Source organism: Malus sylvestris, chromosome 5, assembly GCF_916048215.2.
Source record: "Malus sylvestris chromosome 5, drMalSylv7.2, whole genome shotgun sequence".
NCBI lineage: Eukaryota > Viridiplantae > Streptophyta > Magnoliopsida > Rosales > Rosaceae > Malus > Malus sylvestris.
The window spans coordinates 39,040,498-39,065,822 of record NC_062264.1 but is presented as its reverse complement, the minus strand read 5'-3'; the positions used below and the strand labels follow the sequence as shown (position 1 = coordinate 39,065,822).

Below are 25,325 nucleotides of genomic sequence, written 5' to 3'. Positions count from 1 at the left end.
TATTTAATATTCAAAAATTACAATTAAATGTCAAGAATTAAAATTAGTTTTTAATCTTACGCAAAGTTTTATTAAAAAAGTAACAAGAATCAAAATAAAATTTTCCGTTTTTTGTTTTGTATTTTTTCCTTGAAATCTCTTACCAAAAACAATAAAAATAAGCTTGTTTCTTTTTCTTCTTAGAATACCCACCCACATGACCAAAGTTTCTTGAATAATTCTTCCCACTTTTAAAGATGAATAATAAAGGCAAGTCCCATCTTCATATCAATCTATCCTATCACACACTGAGAGACTGAGCTTTCCAGTCTTGTCTCTGATGGAGGTACCTGTTTCCACTGTAGAATCCTTCTGTTCCTCAGCTTTCTGTCCCCTCCACTAAAATTCCAAAGGGAATGTGGGACTCATTGGTTCTGCTCCCAATCAACCAACTACCTTCTCTCCCTCTCTTTCTTCTGGGACATGGATCCTCTCCGGATCCATGCATTCTAATATTAGGAATCCATAAATTCCGATCATTGAAATTTGATTTAATGGTAAAAGTTATTATAATTTTTAAAATGAGTCTTTATTTGTAGTCGTTTAATTAAATTTCAATGGTTCAGATTGATAGATCCCTAAGATTAGGATGCATGGATCCGGAGAATCCTTTCTTCTTTTCACATCACCTCTCTTCCCTAATCCCTGATTCTATTCTGGTGAATAACAAGAACCCAAAATTATATATAAAAAAAAAACTTACAAAAAGTAAAGAAAAAAAATTAGAACCCCACCCCAACATGTAAAACTCAATTCAAACCACAAGGACTAGGTTTTAAACTGCACCACCAAAAAGAAAGAACAAAAACTAACTTAAAAAGAGTATACTCTTAACTCTTGTTTTAGGGGAGTTGATGATATCTTTTCAGGGTGATTAGTCTTGGCCTTGTTATAACCGCCTCTTAGCTTCAGCAAATGAAGTATTGTTGGTGTTGTGATCTCCTGACCAATTATCTAAGAGATTGAATGGATCTAAGGGCTCTGCAGCCTTTTGCTGCTGCTCATCTGCCGAGAAACATTGTAAAAACAAGAGGTTAAGTGGGTCAGCCTCAATTTCTCCTAAATCAGCAAAGAAGTCATCAAGATGGTGTGACTGGTTGGACTGCTCATCAGGCATAGATGGTCTATAAGCAAACCCTAATTGCTGATGATGATGATGATCAAGCTCTAATTGCTTTTCAACGTCCTCAAATTCTTCCTTCACTGTTGAAGCACTTCCAGCGGTAATAACTGTTGGAGACATATGATTATCATCATTATCATTCACATTCTCATTTTGTTCTTCCTTTGTTGGGCTAGTTGGTTTTTGATGAGGCTGATGAGAGCTATTGGGAGAGATCTTCAAGGCAGCGGCGCCACCATTTTTGGATGGCTGGGATCTGGTTGAGCCAGCTAGGGCATTTCTTTGAGTAGGCCATGGATGGTTGTGTTCAGAAGTGTACGTGATGACCAACATATTTGGATCCGTCCGGCTACGCTCTACTTGTTTCCTTGCTGAGCAACCCTTTGAGCTGCTACATCTATAGTAACCCCTGCAAGTAGTATCAAACACATCGATTGACTTAGTTAAGGTTAAGTTCAATGTCATTGCATAATATATAGATGATGATTGTTATGATTATAAAGATGATTAATGTTGATCAAATCCTTTATATTGCTTTCATCACATATCAACTAGTAATAGTCACATTGAGGGGATATTCTACAAAACTGACTGGTACTAATGCTGAGTTTCTGTGCTACTTACAAACAGTGTCGTGAATTCACTATTCTTTTTGTCCACATATTTTTTTAAGACACAAACTTTCGCTACACTAGAATCATTCAAATTAAAATAAAGGTAAGTGTTTTGAGTTTGATGGAAAATGATTGTCGCACTTTTCGGTGCAGTTCTATTTATTTAGGGTTTTTTTTATTCTATCTACATGCTATGAATAAATAAGTAGTATACATGAAAAGAAAAGGTTATCCGCAGATTAGTTCCATAAATGAAAATTTATGAGAGTGTGAAAATTAGCTACATTGACCTATTTTAACCCTAGCCTAGTTCTCCACTTCTCACTCTACACGGACTAGGGACTTCTATACATAAAGCCTCAGAGTATGGATAGGGATGCTGATTCGGACTTTTGAAACATTAGATCTTTATTTTAAAATTACAAAAATTAAAATTAAACGGTTAAAAAATTCGTAGAATTTCATACTCCGAAGCACAAAATCTTTTTATCGGGCTAACATAAGGGCGCTTCACTCGTAGTGCACTAAAACCCTATTTTGAATTTAGAATTTAATGGAAATGGATATGATCAAAGAAAAGGGAACACAACCATTCATGGTTGTCAGTGAGATATGCAGGCAAATCCTTAGTTTTGCTTACATAGGAACTTTCTATTATATGACAAGTGAATATGAAACTTTTTTCAAGTATTTGTATATAATATATAGGAGAAATTAGGTTCACATCTTTCTTTTTGTTACTCCATTGATTAAAATCCTATTCATTTTTAATTTTTGATCAAGGTCCTTGGGTATTAATAACATGATTAATTATTTGAATAATAAAATATTTTTTGTTTTTAAATATATTCCTTTAGTGTTAAAAATGTTACAATTAGTATATTTATATTTATGGCTAAATTTTTAATCATATATTTTTATTTTTAGTTTGTACCTATTTTAATTTGCAAATATTTTTTAATTTGTACCAATTTTCTTTTCATTTTTAATTTGTACCCATATATTAGTTTCTTTTTGTGCCCATCTTTTTTAAAGTTTTATTTGTGTTTGTACGCATGTGTATACCGTCACATGACATTGTATATTTAATCAATGATAGAAAAATTACTTATGGTATATTTATGTTTTATGCCTAAACTTTGTATCATATATTTATATTTTTAGTTTGTACCCACTTTTAATTTGCAACATTTTTTTTTAATTTGTAGTATTTTCTTTTTAGTTTTATTTTGTACCCATGTATTAACTTCTTTTAGGGCCTATATTTTTTAAAAATTCATTTGTACTCATAATTTTTTAATCTTTTATATGTACCCTAATTTATTTATAATGTACCCATTCTTCTTTATTAATGTACCACTTTGTTATATGTGAAATGTACCAATTTTTTTGTAAAATGTACCAATTTTTTTAACACTATGGATACATTCTTTTGCCATTTATTATTTCTTATTTTTACATAGTTTTTATCCATTTATTCAATCAAAATGTTTGAATTCTTTTATTGTAACCGTTTCTAATAGTACCATAAAGAGGGATTTTAAATTTATAGGATTATAAATCTTATAAAATATCAAACAATTAATGTCAAAACTATAAAAATATAAATATTAATAGTAATATAATGAGGTGTTCAAAGTCAAGGGACTTTGATCAAATTTTGAATATCATTAAGGTTTTAATCAAAGAATGTTAAGGATTAAGGACCGCATTCAAAGTATCCCTAATATATATATATATATATATATATATCTATATATATATAGAGAGAGAGAGAGAGAGAGAGAGAGAGAGAGAGATGATGACAAGTGAAACTTACTAACCTTGGATAAGGTGAACCTTTGATGGGTTTCTGACCGTACTTTCTCCATGCCCACAGATCAGACGGAACTACTTCTCCAGTAGGCCTGCTGTTTGCAGCCGCTGGCGCCGGAATGCACACCACCTTCTTTGCCTGGCTCTTCCTGCTCATATAAGTAATTAAAGATAGTTAAGTATGATTCATGTAGAGTATTACGTACGTTAAAATTAAACTCACTCAATTTATATTAAATTGGTGGGAACGGATGAAATATCTCATTTTCCATCCCTGTTTTTGTTGAAATTAAAAGGATGAAGTAATAGATGGTATATTCCAAAGCAAGACCAATACCAATCGAAAAACAGTGAGTGATCCTTTCAGGCGATGTGGATTGGGGGGGAAAAGTAGTTTCCAGATACATAAAGATGAAAGCTATGTGTGTGATTGCTATTGTGACACAAAGCAAAGCCCCATACCTTTTCAAGCTTTGATTAAAACCCACAAAGACAAAGATAGATAACATGTTTAGTTATCTATATGCTAGATAGTAATGTTCACGCTTGTCACTACTTAACAATCTCACCTGAAAAACAGTCTTAGAGAGCTACACCCTCATCAAGACTGAAGACTCTAGAGCTAGTCAAACCTAACAATATTTGATATATTTTATTTTAGACAAGCGATGCTCAATCTAAAGTTATCTAAATTACAAGAAAAAGCCACTAAGTGCTACGGTTTGGTGGTATTCTTCTTCACTTATAAGTAAGAGGTCTTAGGTTCGAATCTCCTGGATGGCGAATTCGATATCAAATTAGGTTGCCCATTGTGTGGCTTAGCGGAACTCTTCCTCCTCTTAGTGTAAAATATATTGTTGTAATAAAAAAAAATTACAAGAAGGAGACTCAAACTTGAGTGCAAGAAGAGCAAATTGCTCTAGCCTATTTGGCTATACCCTAAACCCTGTTCATATTCATAATAACTAAGGAACGCTTTAAATAACAAACCCTATTCTTAGATTTTCTCCATGTACAAATTAAAACCCAAGTTGCATATAAGGCAATTTTTCATCAAGGTTGTTGATCTATGAAATGATGATGATGATAATGCCACCTTAATTACCCATCAGGATTAATTTATATACCAGTAATTAATTACTAGTTAGAATAATTAATTCATGGAATCATGGTCAAGTTGTAAGAAATATTAAATGCTCTCTCATGGGTCCTCACCTTCGCTTGATACCCGGATTCCGTGGAGATGAGATCTGCATCCCAGTGTTCTCGAGCAAGCAACCTTTTGCTGCTGATGAGCTGTTCCCATTAATAATCATGTCGCTTGCAACCATGGCAGTAGAAGCTGATGATGTTTTAATCTCCCTAGGAGACGACGACACTGCTGCACCTATCACCGGAGAATCACATGGCGACACCGGTACCTTTGCACTCGGAGAGATCTGTAGCATCCGTGAGAATATGTTGTAAGGCCTCTTTATTGGATCACCATCAACCACAACACCGCCACTTTGATGGTTGTGATGCCCAAGACTAAGTACATGATGACTGCCATCGCCACCGCTACCAAAAGTAGTAGCATCTTCCTCCGCACGAGCTGTACAATTGGGGCTGCTGAAAAGGCTGGAACTTGATATGCCTAGCTCGTTAAGCAGCGGATCGCGCATGTACGACAAAAATGGATCGCCAAAGTTGTCCTTAGTTTCTTCTGCTTCTTCCATGGCTGATGAGGATGATGGGAATATCATGCGATGATCAGATGGAAAGTGCCACGAGTCGGTGTAAGGTTCTTGATGATCAGACGGATCAGCTCCAACGGTAGCAGTAGTAGTACCAGCTCTTAGTATGTCGGTTAAATCACCTTGAAAATTCTCCATCCTAGTAGTTGGCATGAACAAGCTGCACATGATATATATACTCTCTTAAGGCAAAAGCTGCAACTTCAAGTTCAAGTATGTCATTTGAACCATATTGTAGTATATTGGGAGGTTAAATTTGATTGAGATTTCACTGTAAAATCAATTGACAATACACAACAGACTGATATGTTCCCAAAATGGGTTTTGATTATTAGGAGCAGGAGAGCAAAGATGTGGTTTTTGAAAGCTGATGTTGGATTCTTCTGTTCTTCTCAAAAACAAAGTTATGATGAGGGAGAGAATTGTTTGGAAGAGATCAAGAGAGGAGCTGACTTTTCATACAAAACAGGTCTTCTCCATACGCAACAAAGAGAGAGAGAGAGAGAGAGAGAGAGAGAGAGAGAGAGTTTAATATGAAATGGCCGAATTGCTAACGATAAATTATTTGTCATCAAGCTAACTGTAGTGCTTATTTTTATTTGTTAATTTAATATTATATATTAACCACTCAGTAGTACGGTTTGATGGTATTCTTTTTCACTTGTAAGTGAAAGGTTTTAGTCTTGGTTCGAATCTCGTAGATAGCGAATTCAATATCAAATTAAGTTGTCCATTGTGTGACTTAGCCGAACTCCTCTCCGTTAGTGTGTAAAATATATTGTTATACTAAATATTATGTGTTTTTTCTCTGTCAGAAAAATAAAAGGATTACCTTTGCCCAAAAAAATAATGAAAGTAAAAAGTCCTCTCCTTTGTTTCAGAAACAAGTGATAGGAAAGTAAAGAGGCGGCAAGTAGCCGTATTTCTCGGAGGAACGTTTCGAAACTTCAACAACTATTCTTGGTTTCTTTCAAATTTGAGTTGCCTTCATTCTTCTTCTTTTGCGTTACCAAAACGTTTGATGGTGATCATGTGGTGCTTTAGGACCCGCCTGCCCAATATTGCCGCCCAACCTTCAAAGAAATGAGTTCGTGGGGGGAAATGTTCTATTGTCTTGTATCACATCTTATGAAGTACTATTATTGGAGATTGGGGAGTTTCGAACTTGTGACGTATAGGTAGAAACTCAACACCCTATCTACTAGGATATTAGATCACGTGTAGTATATCTTATATGGTTACACTTACACACTATATACTCGAGAATTCAACTATCACAATATTAGGGTTTAAAACATCTTAGGCCTCATCCTTATACATTTGTTCTTTAGATTGAATGTTCGTATTTTAACAAAGTATCAAAATTGAGATCTTAGTTAGTTGGTCGTACGACCATATTTACTTATTGCATCTATTATATTAATCATGTGACTTTTATACAAAAAATATCACATGCAATTAGTTTTTTTTTCGTGGTTGTGATCGCTCTTGCTCAGTTGAGAGAAAGTTGTCAAAGAACTATGAGAAGGAAGCTCATTGACCATATTTTATTACGATCCATCGTTTGTTTTCTAGAACAATGATGAGTTATAATTAGACTCTTGACCTTTTTAAATCGAAGAAGAAAAACGTCTATATATAGGGTAATATATAAATTATTGTTACTACGCACTAAATCATGATCTTTTATATGTTAATCCCAAAGGATATGAAACAATACAAATTTTAAAGAGCACTGCAGATAAATTTTGGGAGGTCTTCAAATCAAATAAATTTCAATGTAATAGACAAGGTCAACTTGGCCAAACTGCACATGCCATAAAAATAGAGCCTCAAGTTTGGCCAAACCAAGGAGCCTCTCATCTGGTCGCCAAGGTGGAGCCTCTCCTGCCATAAAATGGCACGCCGATGTGAATCAAACTTGAGGGTTTCCTTTGCATTTCTCAACTTTCAGAAGCCACCAAGTTGCAGTTGTTTTTGGCAACAACTCTAAAGTTCATCCTTATTCCACATTAAAAAAAAAAAGTAAAACTAATGAAAATGACTTGAAAACTTTGAGTTTTAACGATAAGGACAAAATAAAGGGTAAAGTGAATATAGTACCAGGTTTGACTTTTTAGTGTAAAAATGTAGTTTTTCATTAAAATGAACAGTAACGTAGGCTTTTCATTAAAACTCCCTTAAAAAAGTATTTATATGCGGCTTTTGAATAATCATCTGAATAAATCAACGACACGATAATATGATTAATTAGTTAATCTTTAAAAAAACAAAGATAAAAGTGTAATTAGCGTTTTGAAAAGGTGATTATGATGAAACTGAGGGATATATATAAACTGGGCTCTGATATAACATGTCGGAATGATGAAGGGCAAGGATTAGAGTTAGAATCCTAATGAAGTATGTTTTATTATAAGGTTAAATTGATTCTATATTTGTTGTAATAGGTCCGATAAAATGCCTTCCGTTTTGGTCCAAATATTGGGTTCCTTTTTGGAGTCTTGTACGACCACTTCAAAGATAAAAAATGGTGCTAAACAAATAACATCGTGTGATTAACATCATTTGATTAGACATTTTTAGGGTTAAGGACTTCTCACCAAAAGATAAAGGTTTGGGGTTTTAATTTTAAGAAACAAATTCCCAAATGTCTCGCTCTATCCCTAGAATTATACTATTAAAACACAAATATTATTTGTGTGTATTGGGATGATATTGTGGGGGAGGAAGGTGGTTCTCGATTAGAATTTGAATGTATAATGGACCAATGATCATATATGTTTGATTAGACATTTTCAGAATCTACCAAACGTAAAGGTACGTATGACAGTATCTCTCTCTCTCTCTCTCTCTCTCTCTCTCTCTCTCTCTCTCTCTCTCAGGGGAACTTGAAGGTTTTGGCTTACGAATTCTTTATAAGACCATTGTTGCCATCCGTATTTCTTACTATTTCTTATTACTTTCCCTTCTGTACACTGTATCACTCACTACCATAATAGGTGGAACTGAAAATTTGAATTCCACAAGGACCTAACAAATGGTCAAGGGTTAGTTGCCCACATGTTCACAAGATATAATTTGTAGTGGTTGATAGATGTGAATCACAGGGTAGAGTCTTACACCAATTGATAATCTACAATCTACACACATATAAGTCTTAAACCAACTAATTAAACCATTCAATATCATTGATACATGTTGAATAATGTAAATCTCACGGTATGCTACAAATTCACAGTCTACACACATAAGTTTCAAACTAACTAATTCAATGATTCAAAATCATTTATACGTATGTGTTGAATAACTATTTTGACAAAGTTAATTCTTCCTGACTTAACAAATCACCACATTAAGTGCTACTGGCCTAGCCAACCTGTTGTAATTTTATATCAATAAACAGGTAGCTAGCTAAGAACCCAAAATTTACAAATTACAACCATGATCAAGTTGGTCATGGCATGCTTAAACTTCTTAGAAAAATAAGATCCCAACTGACTTCTACGGACCAGTTCAACAGGGTTTCCTAAAAGCAAACGGGTCTTAATTAAGATTTTAGTGGTCCAATCTACAAAATCCCCATAGTTTTAATTTGCTAATCCATTAATTATTAACTGGCTTTCAGACAAACACTTGCCCCACGTTCTTGCATGACAAGTTCTCCCACTCCCTCACACAAGAGAACAAAATTAAACTGGGATTCTCTGTGCAGTTCTCTACAGGGTTTTTGTCTTCCCACAAGAATCCCTAGGCCATGTGAAGCAGGCACATACTTAAAAAAAAAAAATATATATATATATATATATATATGATTACCCAATAACTATTATTAATTATCATATAATTTAATCAACAAAAGTTTTTATATATTTTTTTATGTTTAATAACACTACATTATAAGTCACCTATATATATATATATGTGTGTGTGTATAATTTAAGCATGGTCCATGACTCATTGGGTTTTTTTTTTTAATTCCAGCCTTCCCAGCTTACCTTGAATTAAATAATGCAAAAAATGAGGTGCCCCTTTATAATAATTCCATATATTTCTGGCCTGATTACGATAGCGTTTTACTGATTTGCACGCATGACACTGAGACATTTTTTGCTTATGCATTTTCACACCTCTCAACGTCACCATTCCAGTCTACCGGCAACCTCACCGGTGTGTGCCTGAACCAACTGCAGAATTCGATAAATATATAGTGCCCATCCACTATCCTCTACATGGACGGCTGTGATTTACTTGCCACCAGCTGTCTTTTGTCCCTGCCCTAATAGCCATCCTATCTCATTCTATTATTCTAATGCCCTGGTCCCACGTAGGAAAGGTCAAATTAGGGGTCCACGTTAAAATAACATAACACAAAGGCCTTTTTAATCTAGGGTTTTGAGGTTTGTGAGTGACTAATTAGGGTTTGATATAATCCAGTCTCTCTACGAGAGAAATCCTTTTATAAATATTATGAACGCCAAACCTAGGCAACCAATAAGAGAATGACAAGTAAATTCCCACTTGTAAATTTATAATGTAGCACTTTCTTAGCAATTACAAAAGGTTTTTCAAGAAATTTTTCAAGGACTATGTTTCGACCTAATTTTACACTATCGGCTCGAGTAATCAAGGTCGTTGAATGAGCAGGATTTTAGGCCATTAAATGACAAAGTGGCTGATATGATTTTGAGTTATTATTGAGAAATAATATTTTGATTTTAATCATTATATTATCTCATAGTAATATATTAAATTATTTAAACCTAATATTTGTCTAAATCCCAATTAAAATGATGGTGGGATATTGGGATATGCACGGCGTCAGATAATGAAGCAAGCAGTGCGGTTCAAATTGATTTGGATGTCTGTCAGTGGACGTGTAGCTTGAAATAGCTTGGAGTGGAGATCAGCATATGGGATTTGATGATCTTAAAATCATGGTCTTGGATAATGATGCGATAAGGAACCTAGGTAGACTAGGCCTTTTTGCATGGTGATGTCAGATGGGTTTAAAAGCTACTAATGGAGTTTTGATGATAAGAAGTCTAGGTGGGCTAGACTTCTTATGAGATGTGATAAGCCTAACTTTTATTAGGTTTGAAAAGTCAAGAAACAAATCCCACGGATCAATTTGAAGGATATGCCTTGGTTTTTGATGCGGATCAAGTTCAGTTCCGTGAATTAAAGTTGTAGTTGGACTCTACAAAATTATCTAGCCATGCCCAGTAGAAGATATGAATGCTATAAATACAAGGTGCGTTGCAACAAGTGAGCTCCCTCCAATTCAACACCCAAACTGCCTTGCACAATCTCTCTCTCTACGTGCGAAACCTCTCAACAACCTTGAGATTTTTATTTTCTTTTTTGCTGACACATCTTCAGTTTGGATAAACAGCATTGCGTCAAGGCCGACTGGTTATCTATCTAAGTCTCGGTCGAGAAGGGTTTTCGAATCCTTATTGGCAGAGGTCATCTCACGAACCTTCTCAGCGAAGTGAGGTGTTACGAATCACCAAACTTGGTGCGTTGAACGCCAAGTTATTTTATGATTGGATACTCACAAGTTGGATTTAGAGTTCGGCATTCTGACGGCCGAACCACATTTACGATTAAAACGTACATCTGCTTTGAATACTTATGTCCATATAGCCTGGTGTTAATTCAGTGTACTTATACTCTTACGAATATAATCACCGTGACCGAATCCGACGCCGACGATTTGTGAACTTCGTATAACTAGCAGCCTTGTCTTTAGGCTCTAGAACCTGAAGGTCGAGAGTGTTCCTTCCTCGGCCGCAATCGTAAGACCGAGAAGTTAGCAGCGCACCCAACGCAACATCAACATATTTTACTCCTCGGCCGACGAGTTGGCATGCCCCGCATCAACCGAAGGACCTAGTTAGCTCATTCGTTACTCGGCCTGCGCACCATGTAAGCTTGGTAGTTTTTAGGGTCAATAGACTATCATGAAAGGTGGGGGTTTGGCTCCTCAACACCAACCACAGTGAATGCCTATGGCCTAGGCTTAGCTATTTATCAAAATAAAATAAATAATCTAACCAATTAAAGAAAAAAAAAATGGATATATATATATATATATATATATATTTTTTCAAGTGATATTATTTTTCTAAACTAGACTAAACGAAGAAAGTGATTTGAACACGAATAGAAACACTACGTTCATTAACACAATCTACCATTTGTGATAGAGCTAACTTTGAGGGTGTGTTAGTGGTGCCATTGCACAAGGCCCCTAGTTTGGGAGGCCCCACCATTTACGATTTTATTTTACCTGTATATATAGAATATCTATTCAAAGTGCACCAATTAACCAAATTAAGCTCTTAGCGTAGGTGTTCTTGCACTTTGTATTTTTGTAGCTCCAACTGGGTTGAAATACCTCATGCGGCACTTTTTTTTATGTTTTATTTTATTGAAAAGCAAGAAGTTTTAGACTCAAAAACATGGATGCAAATAAGTACTTAGCCACCAAACCATGCTTCATTTCATTTATTTTCCTTTGCGTTATATTAATTTATAGACAATAAATGTGAAAAAAATATAGCAACCAAAATTAAGTACTTAGCCACCACATCATGCTTCATTTCATTTATTTTCTTTTGCGTTATATTAATTTATAGATAATAAATGTGAAAAGAAAAATATAGGAACCAAAATTTTAAACCTTATAAGAGCCTTCGTTTGAGTCTCGTATAGGACTCCAAAAATTTGATAGTTGGCTCTGGATCTGACTTGTGATCTAGCCTTTTTTTAGACTTTCACTAGTTGGCAAGCTATTTATTTTTTAGTTTTTATTTGGGTTAATTACACTAACACGCACTGAGGTTTATTGTGTTTTCAATAAACCCCCTCACTTTTGTAACATAACACTAACACTCCTTGAGGTTCTAATTCATTTTCACATAACCCCTTCAGGGCTGACATCACCTTAAAATAATTTCTTAAAGACAAATTTGCCCCACTATTAATTAGTTTAAAAAATAAAAAAGGCTTTTTAAAAATACATATAATAATAACCAATATAAAGAAAATAGATTTTTTTTGTTGGACTTCAAAAACGAACATTAACAATAAAAAAAAAAAAAAAAAAAAAAAAAAAAATGAAAATAGAAGGCCACCTGTGCATCTTCGGATCTTCCTCAAATCGCCACCTCCATCTCTTCGTCAACCTCCTTCACTCCTTGTTCACCCAAACTGAAACCAATTTCGACGAGAAAACGATATGGAAGAAAGCCCTGATTTCAAACATGGAGAAGAGTACCTGATTTGGCTTCTTTTGGAAGAAATTACCCGACCACATTCCTACTCCGAAATGCCCATAGGATTTAACAGGAGAAAGATTTGTTCTGCCAGGGTTTTTCCAATTAAGAAAAGAGGATTGGGATATGAATTAACAGCGTAGAGGAAGAAGGTAACAAGATTTCTTCAATTTTCTTTTATTTCCTTTTATTGTTTAATGTAAGATTTTAATTTGAATTTTTATTCTATTTATTTATAAAGGATTTTTCATAAAGTAATTAATAATTAGGGCAAAATTGTCTTTAAGAAATTATTTTAAGGTGATGTTAGCCCTAAGGGGACTATGTGAAAGTGAATTAGAACCTCAAGGGGTGTTAGTGTTATATTTCAAACGTGAGGGGGTTTTGTGAAAACACGATAAACCTCAGAAGGTGTTAATGTAATTAACCGGTTTTTATTTTGCTTTAGTAGGGGCTGGTTCATAATGCGGCATTGCACCAATGTATGAAACAAGGGAGCTTCTTCCCCTCTTGTTAATCCAAAACTTCTCTTTTGGGGGAAACCTTTAAAAAATATTGTAACATATCCCATACATGGGGAACTGGGCAATTGCCTCTCTTTTTAGTGTTAATAAATTAAAGAGTAAAGATAATTAAGCCCTTAAATCGTGTGCCACGTGGCCCTTTTCCCATGTGATTATAATGACTTAACTTTACTTCCAGTGAGAAAGAAGTTAAAAATTAGCTTAATTTCGTCTTGAGAAATGCTTAAGAACTGTCTCAAAAATTTTCTCTAGATTCTCTCTCACCTCATATTTTAACGTTATTTTTAAAAAAATATTATAAAATATGATGTCGAAAACATAATGTGGCAGAAAGTTCATAGAGCTTTCCATTTTTAAAAAAGTTCCCTTAATATTTCTCATCGGTCTTTCACTCTGGGGATCATTTTCAAGATCCTACATATGCCCCTTAAGTGAAGTTTATTGTTTTTTTTTTTTTTTTTTCGAAAGAACGCCCTTTAAGTGAAGTTCAGGTTGAGGAAAACCGTTGTCCTTGCCTGGCTACTCGCTTACAGATTGCATATTTATGTAAATTCTCTAAGGGCACATGTACATTTTGTAGATCTAGTACATTGTAACCGGTTGTGTATCTCTCTCTATTATTTATATAAATAAATTATCTATCACAAAAGAAAATAGGTGTTGTAAAACTAATTATTTGAGAGAGAATAGAGACGGTGCGGCTAGAGAAGAGAACAAGAGAGAAAGGCTTTGTGGGATCATGAATTTTCTTGGGTTGGAGTAAGGCATATCGAAATACTAATGTCTCAGAAGTCCGGTCATGGACTTAACGGCTTCGAAAACAGACTAAGCTGACTAAACGAACCAACAATGCCCTACACTCAGTTGGGCTCCGAACTAGTAGGCAGGCCCACATGTCTTGTTGAGGTCGACTATGCTTGTTTATTATGACACGGAGACCTGATCCGACTTGGAATTAGATTAGTTTTCTATATTCTTAAAGATTCCTACAATCTCGGGATTGACGTGCGCAGCAAGTAATCACAATTTAAAAGAAAGCAATATCTTATGCTAGATATCCTTTAGGTTCTCCCAACTTCATATCCTAAAAAGACTCTCTACTAACTAGTATAAATACATCAATCTAAAGTTCATCTTTGTTTACGCTTTTATTATTAACACTTTATTCCCTTACCACTGCTTGAGTTTTAAGGTTTATACTAACTTGACATTCAGAGAGCCTTTGGCCAATACCACACAGGTATATCATGTTAATCACAATTGTTTGTTCTTGTTTGTAGGTGGCCGTTCTCGCACAATTCAACCATACACCGCTGTGGGAGCGGCTCCTTGACGCGACAAGGACTACGATTGACCTCTTAGAATTCCTGCAGCCAAACCATCGTCCGCTGCAGCACCTCCAAGGGTTCAGCCAACTTCCCCTCCCAGACCACCTTATTGCGCTCCATCCAAAGCGCCCAAAGCAGCATTAATACTACATCAAGGTCTAATTTTGAGTGGATGATCAAAATAGTTTGCAATTATAAGAAACTAGGGTTATGTCCCGTACTAGAATTTTGAATACCTAGTTAGTATAAGAGCTATAATTACATAATTAATATACCTTGGTTTGAGGTCACAATGAGACCAATTTTTAAACAAAATTTGAAACCGTCACCAATAAGAAATAAACAACTTAATTAGCACTAATAATCTAATCAACAACAATCACATCATTTAATTTTTCTAGCATTACCCTTTTCTTAACGAGACACAATTTTTCAAAGAAAAGGCTTCGCTCCTCAATTCCCCGCCTGATCAATACAAACTTCATACATGCATCAGATGAGGCCAAATCTTTAATATCCAAAATGAGTGTTGCCTCTTTGTGGCCTTAGTAAGTGACTGACACGTATTTATTATATGAAAATTTCTTAATTTTGTTGTCATAAATTTAATGTGTCAAACATTTATAGAGGCCACATCTATTTTTAGTGCAAAAGATTTGATCTCATGTCAGATCGAAATTTGGTTAGGTTATGGTCTAATTACCTTCTAGAAGTATACCTCACATCTGACACATCACAAAACTGTCCGGAATTTTAGACATATAGTTGTTAAAATCTTAATAAAGTTGCTCCAAACCTCATAACTTGAAACTTTGGAGACTTGTTCTATTGTTTTTGAGTGAGGAACTTCCAAATCTCAACATGTTGTGTGTACTCACAAAAGTTTTGAAGTCTCATTGGGACTACTTCTGAAAGCGTTAAAAGTGCTTATAATATTGTTAGACAAATAAAATTAAAAATGGTTATGGATCAAAAAATGCTTTCTAGAGAAGCACTTTCAGAGCTTTCTAGGAAACACTTAGGGGGCGTTTGTTTGCCCTCACTAAGTGGGACTGGACTAGACTGGACTAGCTGTTAGTCCAATACCGTGTTTGTTCCATGCTGGGACTAACATTAATGAGACTAGAGGGGACTAGCATGGACAAAACCCTTCACTAAGAGGTCTTAGCGAGACCTCCCAATAACCATGAGACTAGCTAAGACTATCTTCTCTCGTCCTCGTCATGCTCAACAACCACTCCCGATAGACTCCCCGTCATCTCCGGTCACCTAAATCATAATAAAATATTAATAATTTATATATTAAATAATATAATATTAGAATTTGTTATTATCCAGCTTCTTAGTCCAACACTGCACCAAACGCTTCATTAAGTTAGTCCAGCTTAGTCTAGTCTAAGCCAGTCCAGTTTAGTCCTTGAAGCTAGCCCAGTCCGAGATAGTTCGGCGCAACAAACGCCCCCTTAAGGTTTCTAATAAAATGTTATGCTCTTCAAATAAAATCGCTTCTACTCTGATGTAATTGTAAACAATCACAAACGGGACCTTAGTTCGTTGTAGTTTTGGGCCCATTCTTCTAATCAAAACAAGTACATGGAGGCTGGTACTACTATAGGTATTACGGACACTAAAGAAAAGTTCTCCATCTCTGAGTTTCTTTACCATTGATTTCCAAGGGTTAGAAATTAGAAACAAGTCAAAACATGAAAATGCTAATGGATGCACTTGAAGTTTACAACAATAAATGAAAAAATTTACATGTCGTAGGTACGAAAGAATGAGTGTCGCTTAACTCCAACGATATGTTCTGTCACTAAACCTCTATACAAGCACAAAGAAGCTCACTATAACCCTGTTAATAGACAACGATTTTGACATAATTGACTATATAACATGTCAACCTATTCTATAAAGCAACAACATGACCTTGACAAACGACGACTCATAAATCAATCATTAAACGTAGCCTAATTGTCAAGCTCGACCTCCTTTCCTCTTAATCTACATGATTATATGGTGACTGGACACACAAGAAATTATACTCACGAACGCTGGATAATAGCTCGTACACTCTGCTTGTTATCTTCGTGGCGGTTTGTGTTGAGGTAGTGGGGGTCTAGTAGATTGCCGTGAAGGCTGAGAGCCTCCTGAGACACCCAACTGGTTGGGCACATGTAAGGGAGGGGTTCCGTTAATTGGTGAGTCCGGAGGATCAGGTGTGTCTGGAAAAAGCAAACAAGTGGAGGTCTGAGACTGCAAATACAATCTAATACTAAACAGACGACACTGAGGAATTCTGATTGCAACAAGCACATACCAAATAATGATTTAACAGATGGTCGTTTTGGCTTGGTATTCTTTTTCTTCAACTCAGCTGCATCAGAGTGAGCATTTGATGGTCAGTGAAGCTCTAACATTACACCAACTGAATGCCTCATCCAGTCATCCCCACCCCCATCACAAATAAAAGTTCTACTAATTTCTATATATTACCGGTTGATGCCTATTTATACACATTAATTCCTATCAATAGTTTTTTTTTATTTAACCGTATACTACGTAATACTTACCAATGCCAGGCATATGATGCTCATCAACAATTTCAAAATTCTTGTAGGTATAGCCGACGAAATTCGTATCCGTGGAGGAAAGCATCTGGAATGAGTGAAAGTATATGATTATAGATTAAACAGTCAATAGATATAAATAACAGGAATACAGAAAGACAAACACTAGCACAGAAACAGCAAAGAAAGACCAATCCACGAAGAAACTAATTTATGAGGGGCTGAAAACAAAGAAACCCGAGACTAATCATAACATTTCCAAACGAATTAGGCACTTCCCTTTAAAATTACATATGATAAAATTTGATTTTACATATTTTTGTGATATTCATAATACCTAATATATTTGATAAGATTTTGCGAGACTACATTCACATTAGGGTAAAAGTAATTGATTGATTGAAGATTAGAGTAACGCCTAGTGTAGGAGAACTACTTTCACATCAACTTCCTACACAACCAAACTTAGTGCAAGCTCTATCTTCCCTTCTATTTCAAGATGACTATCAAATCCTGTTTTCCAGTACTACCGCCGAAGCTAATTTGCAGGAACACCATATAGATGCAAACTCAAGTAAACTTTGATACTTGCCTTTCTCCACGGACCAGATTTTGTTGAAGTCTCTACTGGAGCCCCCAACTGCAACCATGAAAAGAAAAAGGAATTCAAGATAATGGTAAGCAGATAAGGTCCGTAAGGAAAGATAGGAAACATCCAACACTTGGATAGGTATCATCATTTGGCTCACCTCATCAAACTTCTCAAAGTTTTGAGTATCTAACTCATTGTTGACCTCTGGTATGAAAGCCGCTTCCATCTGATATAATCTATCCCATTGTAACCCATCAAACCATGGGTGTGCCTAACATAAGGAAACACATTTAAACTCTTTTTTTCTTTAACCAAATGAAAGATCTGTCAGCCATTAATGATTAAGAGAGAGAGAGAGAGAGAGAGAGAGAATCTGTAAAGCATGCTAACTTTTATTTCATGAGCTCCTTGCGTCCCAAGCCTCTGCTCAACATTGCAGAGGAGCTTGCAAATGAGATCTTTAGCTTCAGAAGAGAGCTTTGCTTCCCCTGGGAATTTCAGATGAGTTCTCCAGTTAACAATCTGCATGGCATAACTAACCATTGGTTTGATAAGATTCATAAGGATATGCAAATGAGATGCCAGCAGGAGATTTCTCAATAATACCGCTTAAAAAATAACCACAGTTCCAGAAAACTCCGTTTCTCAAATCTGCATTGCTAAACCTATTCAGAAATCTGAATGTTGCATATTACAAAATATTCAAACAAAAAATCAAAATTCAGTTTACCTTTCTGCATGTTGACATTGGTTCGTCAGAATAGAAAGGTGGAAATCCTACAAGCATCTCATACATGATTGCACCAAGAGACCACCTGATAGAGAAATTTTGTTACAATTATAAATCACTGTCACATGTCCCATGGTGAAAAATGTGCGAAATCAATAAACTAACCAGTCACATTCCATTCCATATCCTTTCTTCAGCAATACTTCTGGAGCAATGTAATCTGGAGTTCCAACTGTTGAATAAGCCTAGATGACATATGAAAGGACCATTTTATTTAAATACCTGAAGATTCGTTACAGAACACTTGAAGAGACAAGCGAATCATAATTACTGGACAAACGGAATTAACAAGAAATTCCTTTCTTAAGTACAAACTGTAAGCAACAAAGCATAGCACAACAAAAATGATACTTTTCCTTAAAGATAGCAATATTGCCATTGTGCATCCGATTTTATGTAATATCCGTGAGTGTATATGCCAATCGATAACTACAAGGCTGCCGTTTAAATAATTCCTAGATATTATATATCTTTTTCCTTCCTTCCTCTTTCAACAAGATTCTGATCGGAAATATAATCTAGCACAGGAACGTAGAAATACTCTAACTGGAGGTCATGTCGCAAACACTAGCAGTAGCAACAATAGTTCAAAAGATGAGTAAACCAAGAAATGAAACAGAACATACCAGCATTCGCCTGTTCTTTTGCCAGTGCAATAACTGTTCCTGCTGTGTCCTTTTTGGTGTTGCGGGAAGGTTAGAATGTTTATGACTCACTGAAGGGGATTTTGAATTCCCTCCAACTGCATTGCCATTCTCACCATTCTCACTAAGATCTGGAAAGCTGTTAGATCCCAAAGGCTTACACAACCCAAAATCTGAAAGCTTCATGTGGCCATAACGATCAAGCAGCAAATTATCAGGCTTAATATCCCTACAAAAGATAATAAAATTCAGGCTTACATGACATTTGAAGTGAACATCTGGGAAGCAGATAAATAAACACAGTTATGCAACAAATAAAGACAACAGATAGAAACCTCAAGGATAACACTTATAAAACACAGAGAAGGTTGCATGGCCAATGGCTTAAGGTTCGGTCAGTTATACAATAACTAAGGTTCTGATAGAATGGTTGTAAGTACACATTACCGTCTACGTTATTGACAAAACTATAGTCAAGCCTAAATATTTCTAGTTTCCAAGGCAAACCATTTTGAAAGCAGGATATTATGTTTAGGTATTAGCAGGCTATTCATGTCTAATCAACGGGCGATCAAGATTCAAACTCAGTAAGTGCGCAAATAAATGAAATAATACCTGTGGATGTAGTTGTGTTTATGAATAGACTCAATGGCAAGGACTGTCTCCCCTACATAAAACCTGGCTTCATCTTCAGTCAAGATATCTTTGCGCATTAGTAATGTCATCATATCACCGCCCGGAAGATATTCCATTATAAGATACAAAAATTCGTCATCTTGAAAGGAGCAGTAGAGCTTAACGATGTAAGGACTATCAACCTCAGCAAGAAGATTTCTTTCAGCTTTAACATGTTCCACCTTCCAAAAATGAAATTAAGTATGAGCGACGATGAACATATCAATAGTGGAGTAAAGAAAAAGCAAGCACATTTCTTCCAAGTTCCTTTCTTTACGGGTGGGCAAGTTCTTTCACACAATTCAGTTTAAATTCATAGTTTTTTCAGCAAGATTTAATTCAACTTTATGATAAATACAGTTATGAATCATGATCACTGGTAAAGCGGTACCTGGCCTCTCCGGAGCATCTCCGATTTCTTGAGCTTTTTCATGGCGTAGACCTGCCCAGTAGATTTCTCTCTGCAGATTCTGACCTGCATTTTTGCAACACATACAACATAAAGCCAATGCAATCGACATAAACAAAAAGCCGATTGACAACAAAATATAATGGTAACCTCTCCGAATGCACCCCTTCCGATGATGGTCAACAGCTGAAAGTCATCAACCCCCATTTTATGCCTCTGAAGATGCATGTACTCCGTCTCCTTCTGCTCCAAATACTTCAACACATTCATCTGATCCTCCTGCGAAACATCCGCGTCGGCGAGCCGCCTTTCGAGCATCCACCGCCTGCAATCCCACACAGAAACACCACATTCAACCCCAAATTCCACACAGTCAATCAACCAGCTTCAATTCCAAAAATGCTGCAGAATTTGACCGAGTCACAGCCAGTCAACTCAACTCACCTCTCCTTCCTTTCCTGCAAGGACTTCATTTGCGCCTTGTAGTGGTTCTCAATGTACTGTTTGGCTGCCTCCACCTTCTGTTTGGTCACGCTCGACGGCGCCTCATCGGAAACAGAATTCTGCTGCTCGGCCTTCGTATCCTCCGCCGCCGCCTTCTTCTTCGCCCTCGGCTGGAACTTCTTAAGCCAGCTCCTCGCAGAATCCATGGCTGAAAATTTACAGTCCTCCTCCTCCCTGTGTTTCTTCCAATCCAACTCAATTTCCCAAAAAAATATGAAAAAAAATCCAATAAAAAAAAAATTGGAAACGTATTAATTCGTTATTAATGACGAATTAAAATACTAACCGAATGCAGAGAAGATTGCATGAAGAGATTTCACGTGGGAAGTAACTGATTCAACGAGAAAAGCCGATGCCTTTCTCTTCTGCTTCCTTTTCTCACTTAAAAACTCAGAATACTCGAGCGGAAAAACAAGATTAATTCATTAATTTCGTTTTAAATCGAATTTAAGACAGGTGGATGAAATTACAAAACAGTCCTCTCGTTGAAGGGCTAGAGAAAAAAAATGGGTCCGTGAAAGGAAGGGTAATATGGGGAAGGACGAGTTTTGCGATGTTAATTAGCAGTCGTGAAAATCACCACGACGTCGACAGGGGGATTGCCGTCGCGTTAAGGTGGCTCTGGCAGCCGGTAACTGGAGGGAAAAGTGACCGGCAGTTGGTGTTTGGAACCGACACGTGTCGGAGAACGTGCTGGCACGAAGGTGATGGGGCACAAAGGCGCGCGAACTTGTGATTGACGCGTTTTTTGGGGGTCCCAGAAAAGCCTGGATGTGGGTGATAATGATATGTAACATGGGTTTATATTGGCGTTTGAAAGCGCGTGGAAATTAAACCATGGTTAAGATTATTTTATTTCTTGAAATTTAATACTACGGTTTAATGATATTTCTCTTTACAGTGAGAGGTTTTAGATTCGATTATTGCCAAAACTAATTTGAACCACATTAGTGTTAGTTTATTGAAAGGCTAAGCTCATCTCTTAATGTAAATAATATTTTAAATAAAAATAAATAAAAAATCATTTTCTTTCTTTTCAATGAAGTAGGTGAAATGTTGTTGAGTAAAATTACATCGGAATGAAAGTTGTTGAGAAAATGAATGAGCAAATTATAGGACCAATTAATAAAGGGAGTTTTAACGAAAAGACCATAGTACTGTTCACTTTAACGAAAAATCACATTTATACACTAAAAAATCAAATATGTACTATTCATTTTACTCAAAGTTTTCAAACCACTTTTATTAGTTTTCAAACATGTAATATTCACTTTACTCTTTATATTGTCCTTATAGTTAAAACTCAAAATTTTCAGACCACTTTTATTAATTTTCCTATTAATAAAATTATATTGATCAATTAGTTAAAAACAATTTGCATCAGCCGGGAATCGAACCCGGGTCTGTACCGTGGCAGGGTACTATTCTACCACTAGACCACTGATGCATTGATAAGATGTTTGTCTCTGCATATTATATTTATATAAGACTTGGTCTGTCCATTGCGGAGGAGTTGGTCCCTTCGGGGGCATCTCCGCCTTCCCTTCGTCCCGCCGGGGACATCCCCTACCTTTTTTTCTATTCGTTATCTCTTCCGCTCCAAAATATATGCCTTCAAATTCTCTAGGGTTTTGTTTTTGCTCTTTCTTCAATAAATTATTTATTTGAAGCAACCAGGTAGCTACTTAATTGGTTCTCATTAAAAAATTATTTTCTACACAATGCTCGAATACAAGTTGACGACAATCATGCACTACTTGTGTCTGCCTTCTCAAAGAAACTCCATTTTTAAAGGATTTGCGGCATGTCAAGTCCTGATAAGATTCTTTGTTTGCATCAATTTCCAAAATGGTAAGCCTTTAAAATTCACTTCCCTTGTACTAATTAGGTCAGGCAGGAAGGTTAGCTGCATTCTTTTCAATATTTATTCTTGGATTAGACATTACAACACAAGCACAATATATACGTCCAGTGGGTCAATAACGTGATTAGTCCTCGAGACCCTATGGCCCTACGGTGATTAGGAACCTAAAGACTTTCTAATTATACCCACCACCTTCTGTTGCTTAAAGTTAGGACTACATGACCCATATCTCCTTATCTTACCAGAATCATTTGATTAGGTCCTAACCGGAATCATTTGCCTATATTATAATCAACAAAGTACTTCTATGATTGCGTACAAAGAGGGTGCAAGTTTCAGTTATCACACTGATCCGACGAGCTAAAGAGAACTTACACACCTAATACTGTAAGATCATGCCAGTTGAGATTGCTTCTGGGATGGTTAAAAACACTTTCTGACAATGTACACTTTGCACAAAAAGTTAAAGTGCTTATGAAGAGAAGTACTTGATAGATGTTTCTTTACAAATCGTCTGAATTTTTAATGAAAACTTCTAGGTGTTTTTAGGAAAATCACTTATTGGCTCAGAGTGGAGGGATTTTATTAATGTGGTATTAATCACTTGATAACGACAACAATTTATGTTGCTTTTTTCCTATGGATTTGAGAAAGATACTTGTTCTTACAAATTATTTTATTTGCATACAGCGAGAGCGATAAACATGACGAGAAAAACTAAAACATGTTCAAGACTTGATCATGTTTGCCAGTCATAAACCTTTTCCCAGAAATTCCCCTTGATGTGGAATAAGGACAGTCCTTGATCTTCCGCTTTCCATATGCAATGAGCCCCCCCACACCTGCCAATAAACTTATCACTCGGAAAGAATACATTGATCTTATGAGCATGGTAATTCGAGAAGGAGAAATCGCAATCCCAAACTGACTCAAAGTCGAGGTGAAATTTCCATTCCCACTCCTGGTTGGGTGGAAGGTAACGAACACCAAGATCATCGTCCTGTGACCAGCAATGGTATGTGAGTTGTTGGTTGTTGCCAAGATTGTTAACAATACGCACAAAGCGCTTTCGACCAGGCCATAAACCGGAGGTGGCACTTGGGCCAAATGCCAAAGCAACGAAAAGCGAGAAATAGAACAACTGCATAACTGTATTTCCCTTCATCTTTCATTCGACCTGAGTGTGTTATTTGATCCTGTATATGCATAGTAGCCATCTGCTTTTATAGCAGAAAGAATGCTTCATTTCTTCTTCAAATTATTAATTGTGAGGGATATGAACCATATGATAGGATCAATTAGGGTATAACGTTCGTAATCTTACCTGTTATAATGTCTGCACACATGTAGGGAGAGCAAAATACATACAAGGAAAACAATTGTTCTATATACAAGGAACAAACTGCCTTCTCAACTTGAATCCATCATCTGAGTCAAAAGGATAGAGCATGTTCTTATATGTAATGTGCATATTCATATAGAAGTAGATACGTAGTATACATTCCATAAGGTATTCCAACAATTAAACCGTTATCTTTTTATATTTCCTCAAATATTCTCATTAAGGTTGTAATATGCATGAATGTTCATATAGAAGTAGATACGTAGTATAGATTTATAATCTTTCTTTTTTTGTTTTGACACAACATTCCATAATGTATTCCAACAATCAAACCGTTTATCTTTTTTATATTTCCTCAAATATTCTCATTAAGGCTAATATTTTGTAATGTTCTAGTATTTATAATCTTCCTTTTTTGTTTTGACACAATATTCCATAATGTATTCCAACGATCAACCTATTTATCTCAAATATTCTGTTCCAAAATTCACTCAAATTTGAAACCATCCTTAAATTAAATTGTAGTCATTTAGAACATCATTCAGATATTATCCACTCAAAAATTAGACAAATTCAAAATCATTAAGACATTTATTTGTAGTAAAAAAATAAACGAATTAGTATTTTTCTTCACTTGTAAGTGAGAAGTCTTAGGTTCAATTCTCGTCAAAGATGAATTTAAACCACATTATTGCTAGCCCATTTTGAGGCATAAACCACTCTCCCACCCCTTATATATATATAATATTATTTGTTCAAAAAAAAAAAGACGAATACGATTCTACAAAGAAATCCTAAACTCCTAATCCAATAGTCATATAGTTTCATATTTAGATGATTTTTTTATAAATATGGTCCTTGAAAGGGAAACCTAAAAAATAGAATGTTCGGGATGTTGAAATACATGAGTCCCATAAAAAAATTGTGGAAGAAATTGGTCGCACGGATCCGTCTCTTTAATTAAGAGATATTGTTAATTTTATGTTATAAAGAATTATATTTCTCATTAAAGCTAATATTTTGTAATGTTCTAGAATTCGAATTTAATCTTATTCACTTTGAATAATATCGTTACTTCAAACTCTAAAATTCAATTTTAAAAAAACTTTTAAGTTCGTTGATATAGCATGAGTGATGCTTACAATAGGTTTGTCATAATAATGTAGTTCAACTTCGCATTTGGTGATAATCGAATCTAAGAACTCTCATTTATAAGTGAAGAAAAATACTACTAGACCGTAGTATTAAGTAACTATTTGATAACATGTTTGTTGCATGATTAAAATAAAACACCCACCTGCAATCTCATCTCCAAAAGAATCCAGCGTCTCCACTTATTTCTCCCAAAAATATTATTCTTGTCACACTTTTCATATATATATTTGTATTATCGTTCAAATAGAGATATGACCAACATGTGTTCACTATCTCTACATATAGTACAAATGTAGTATGAAAATATGGTAAGTGTAGCATTAC

The 25,325-nt window shown here is 35.5% G+C and overlaps 2 protein-coding genes and 1 non-coding gene across 4 annotated transcripts; all 3 read right to left on the bottom strand.

Moving 5' to 3' along the window:
- Positions 1-206: 206 nt before the first annotated feature.
- LOC126621075 (probable WRKY transcription factor 14) lies at positions 207-5,845 on the bottom strand. The gene is made up of 3 exons (XM_050289443.1): positions 4,807-5,845; positions 3,600-3,740; positions 207-1,571 (listed from the first exon to the last, which is right to left on the bottom strand). The coding sequence occupies exons 1-3, from the start codon at positions 5,493-5,495 to the stop codon at positions 929-931; spliced, it is 1,473 nt and encodes a 490-aa protein (XP_050145400.1). The 5' UTR covers positions 5,496-5,845; the 3' UTR covers positions 207-928.
- A 10,318-nt stretch (positions 5,846-16,163) lies between these two features.
- Positions 16,164-21,082, bottom strand: LOC126621073 (uncharacterized). 2 transcript variants are annotated; one of them, XM_050289442.1, is made up of 14 exons: positions 20,927-21,082; positions 20,581-20,814; positions 20,287-20,461; positions 20,119-20,202; positions 19,668-19,909; positions 19,035-19,281; positions 18,514-18,593; positions 18,349-18,433; positions 18,009-18,140; positions 17,776-17,889; positions 17,619-17,666; positions 17,030-17,114; positions 16,777-16,833; positions 16,164-16,681 (listed from the first exon to the last, which is right to left on the bottom strand). In XM_050289442.1, exons 2-14 carry the CDS (start codon positions 20,784-20,786, stop codon positions 16,539-16,541), a joined length of 1,698 nt encoding a protein of 565 aa, XP_050145399.1. In that variant the 5' UTR covers positions 20,787-20,814; positions 20,927-21,082; the 3' UTR covers positions 16,164-16,538. The 2 variants fall into 2 exon arrangements, with proteins under 2 accessions (XP_050145399.1, XP_050145398.1); XM_050289441.1 differs by having other exon boundaries at positions 20,581-20,822; positions 20,927-21,062.
- A 934-nt stretch (positions 21,083-22,016) lies between these two features.
- TRNAG-GCC (transfer RNA glycine (anticodon GCC)) lies at positions 22,017-22,087 on the bottom strand. The gene has a single exon. It is a non-coding gene; the product is annotated as a tRNA-Gly (tRNA).
- Positions 22,088-25,325: the final 3,238 nt, after the last annotated feature.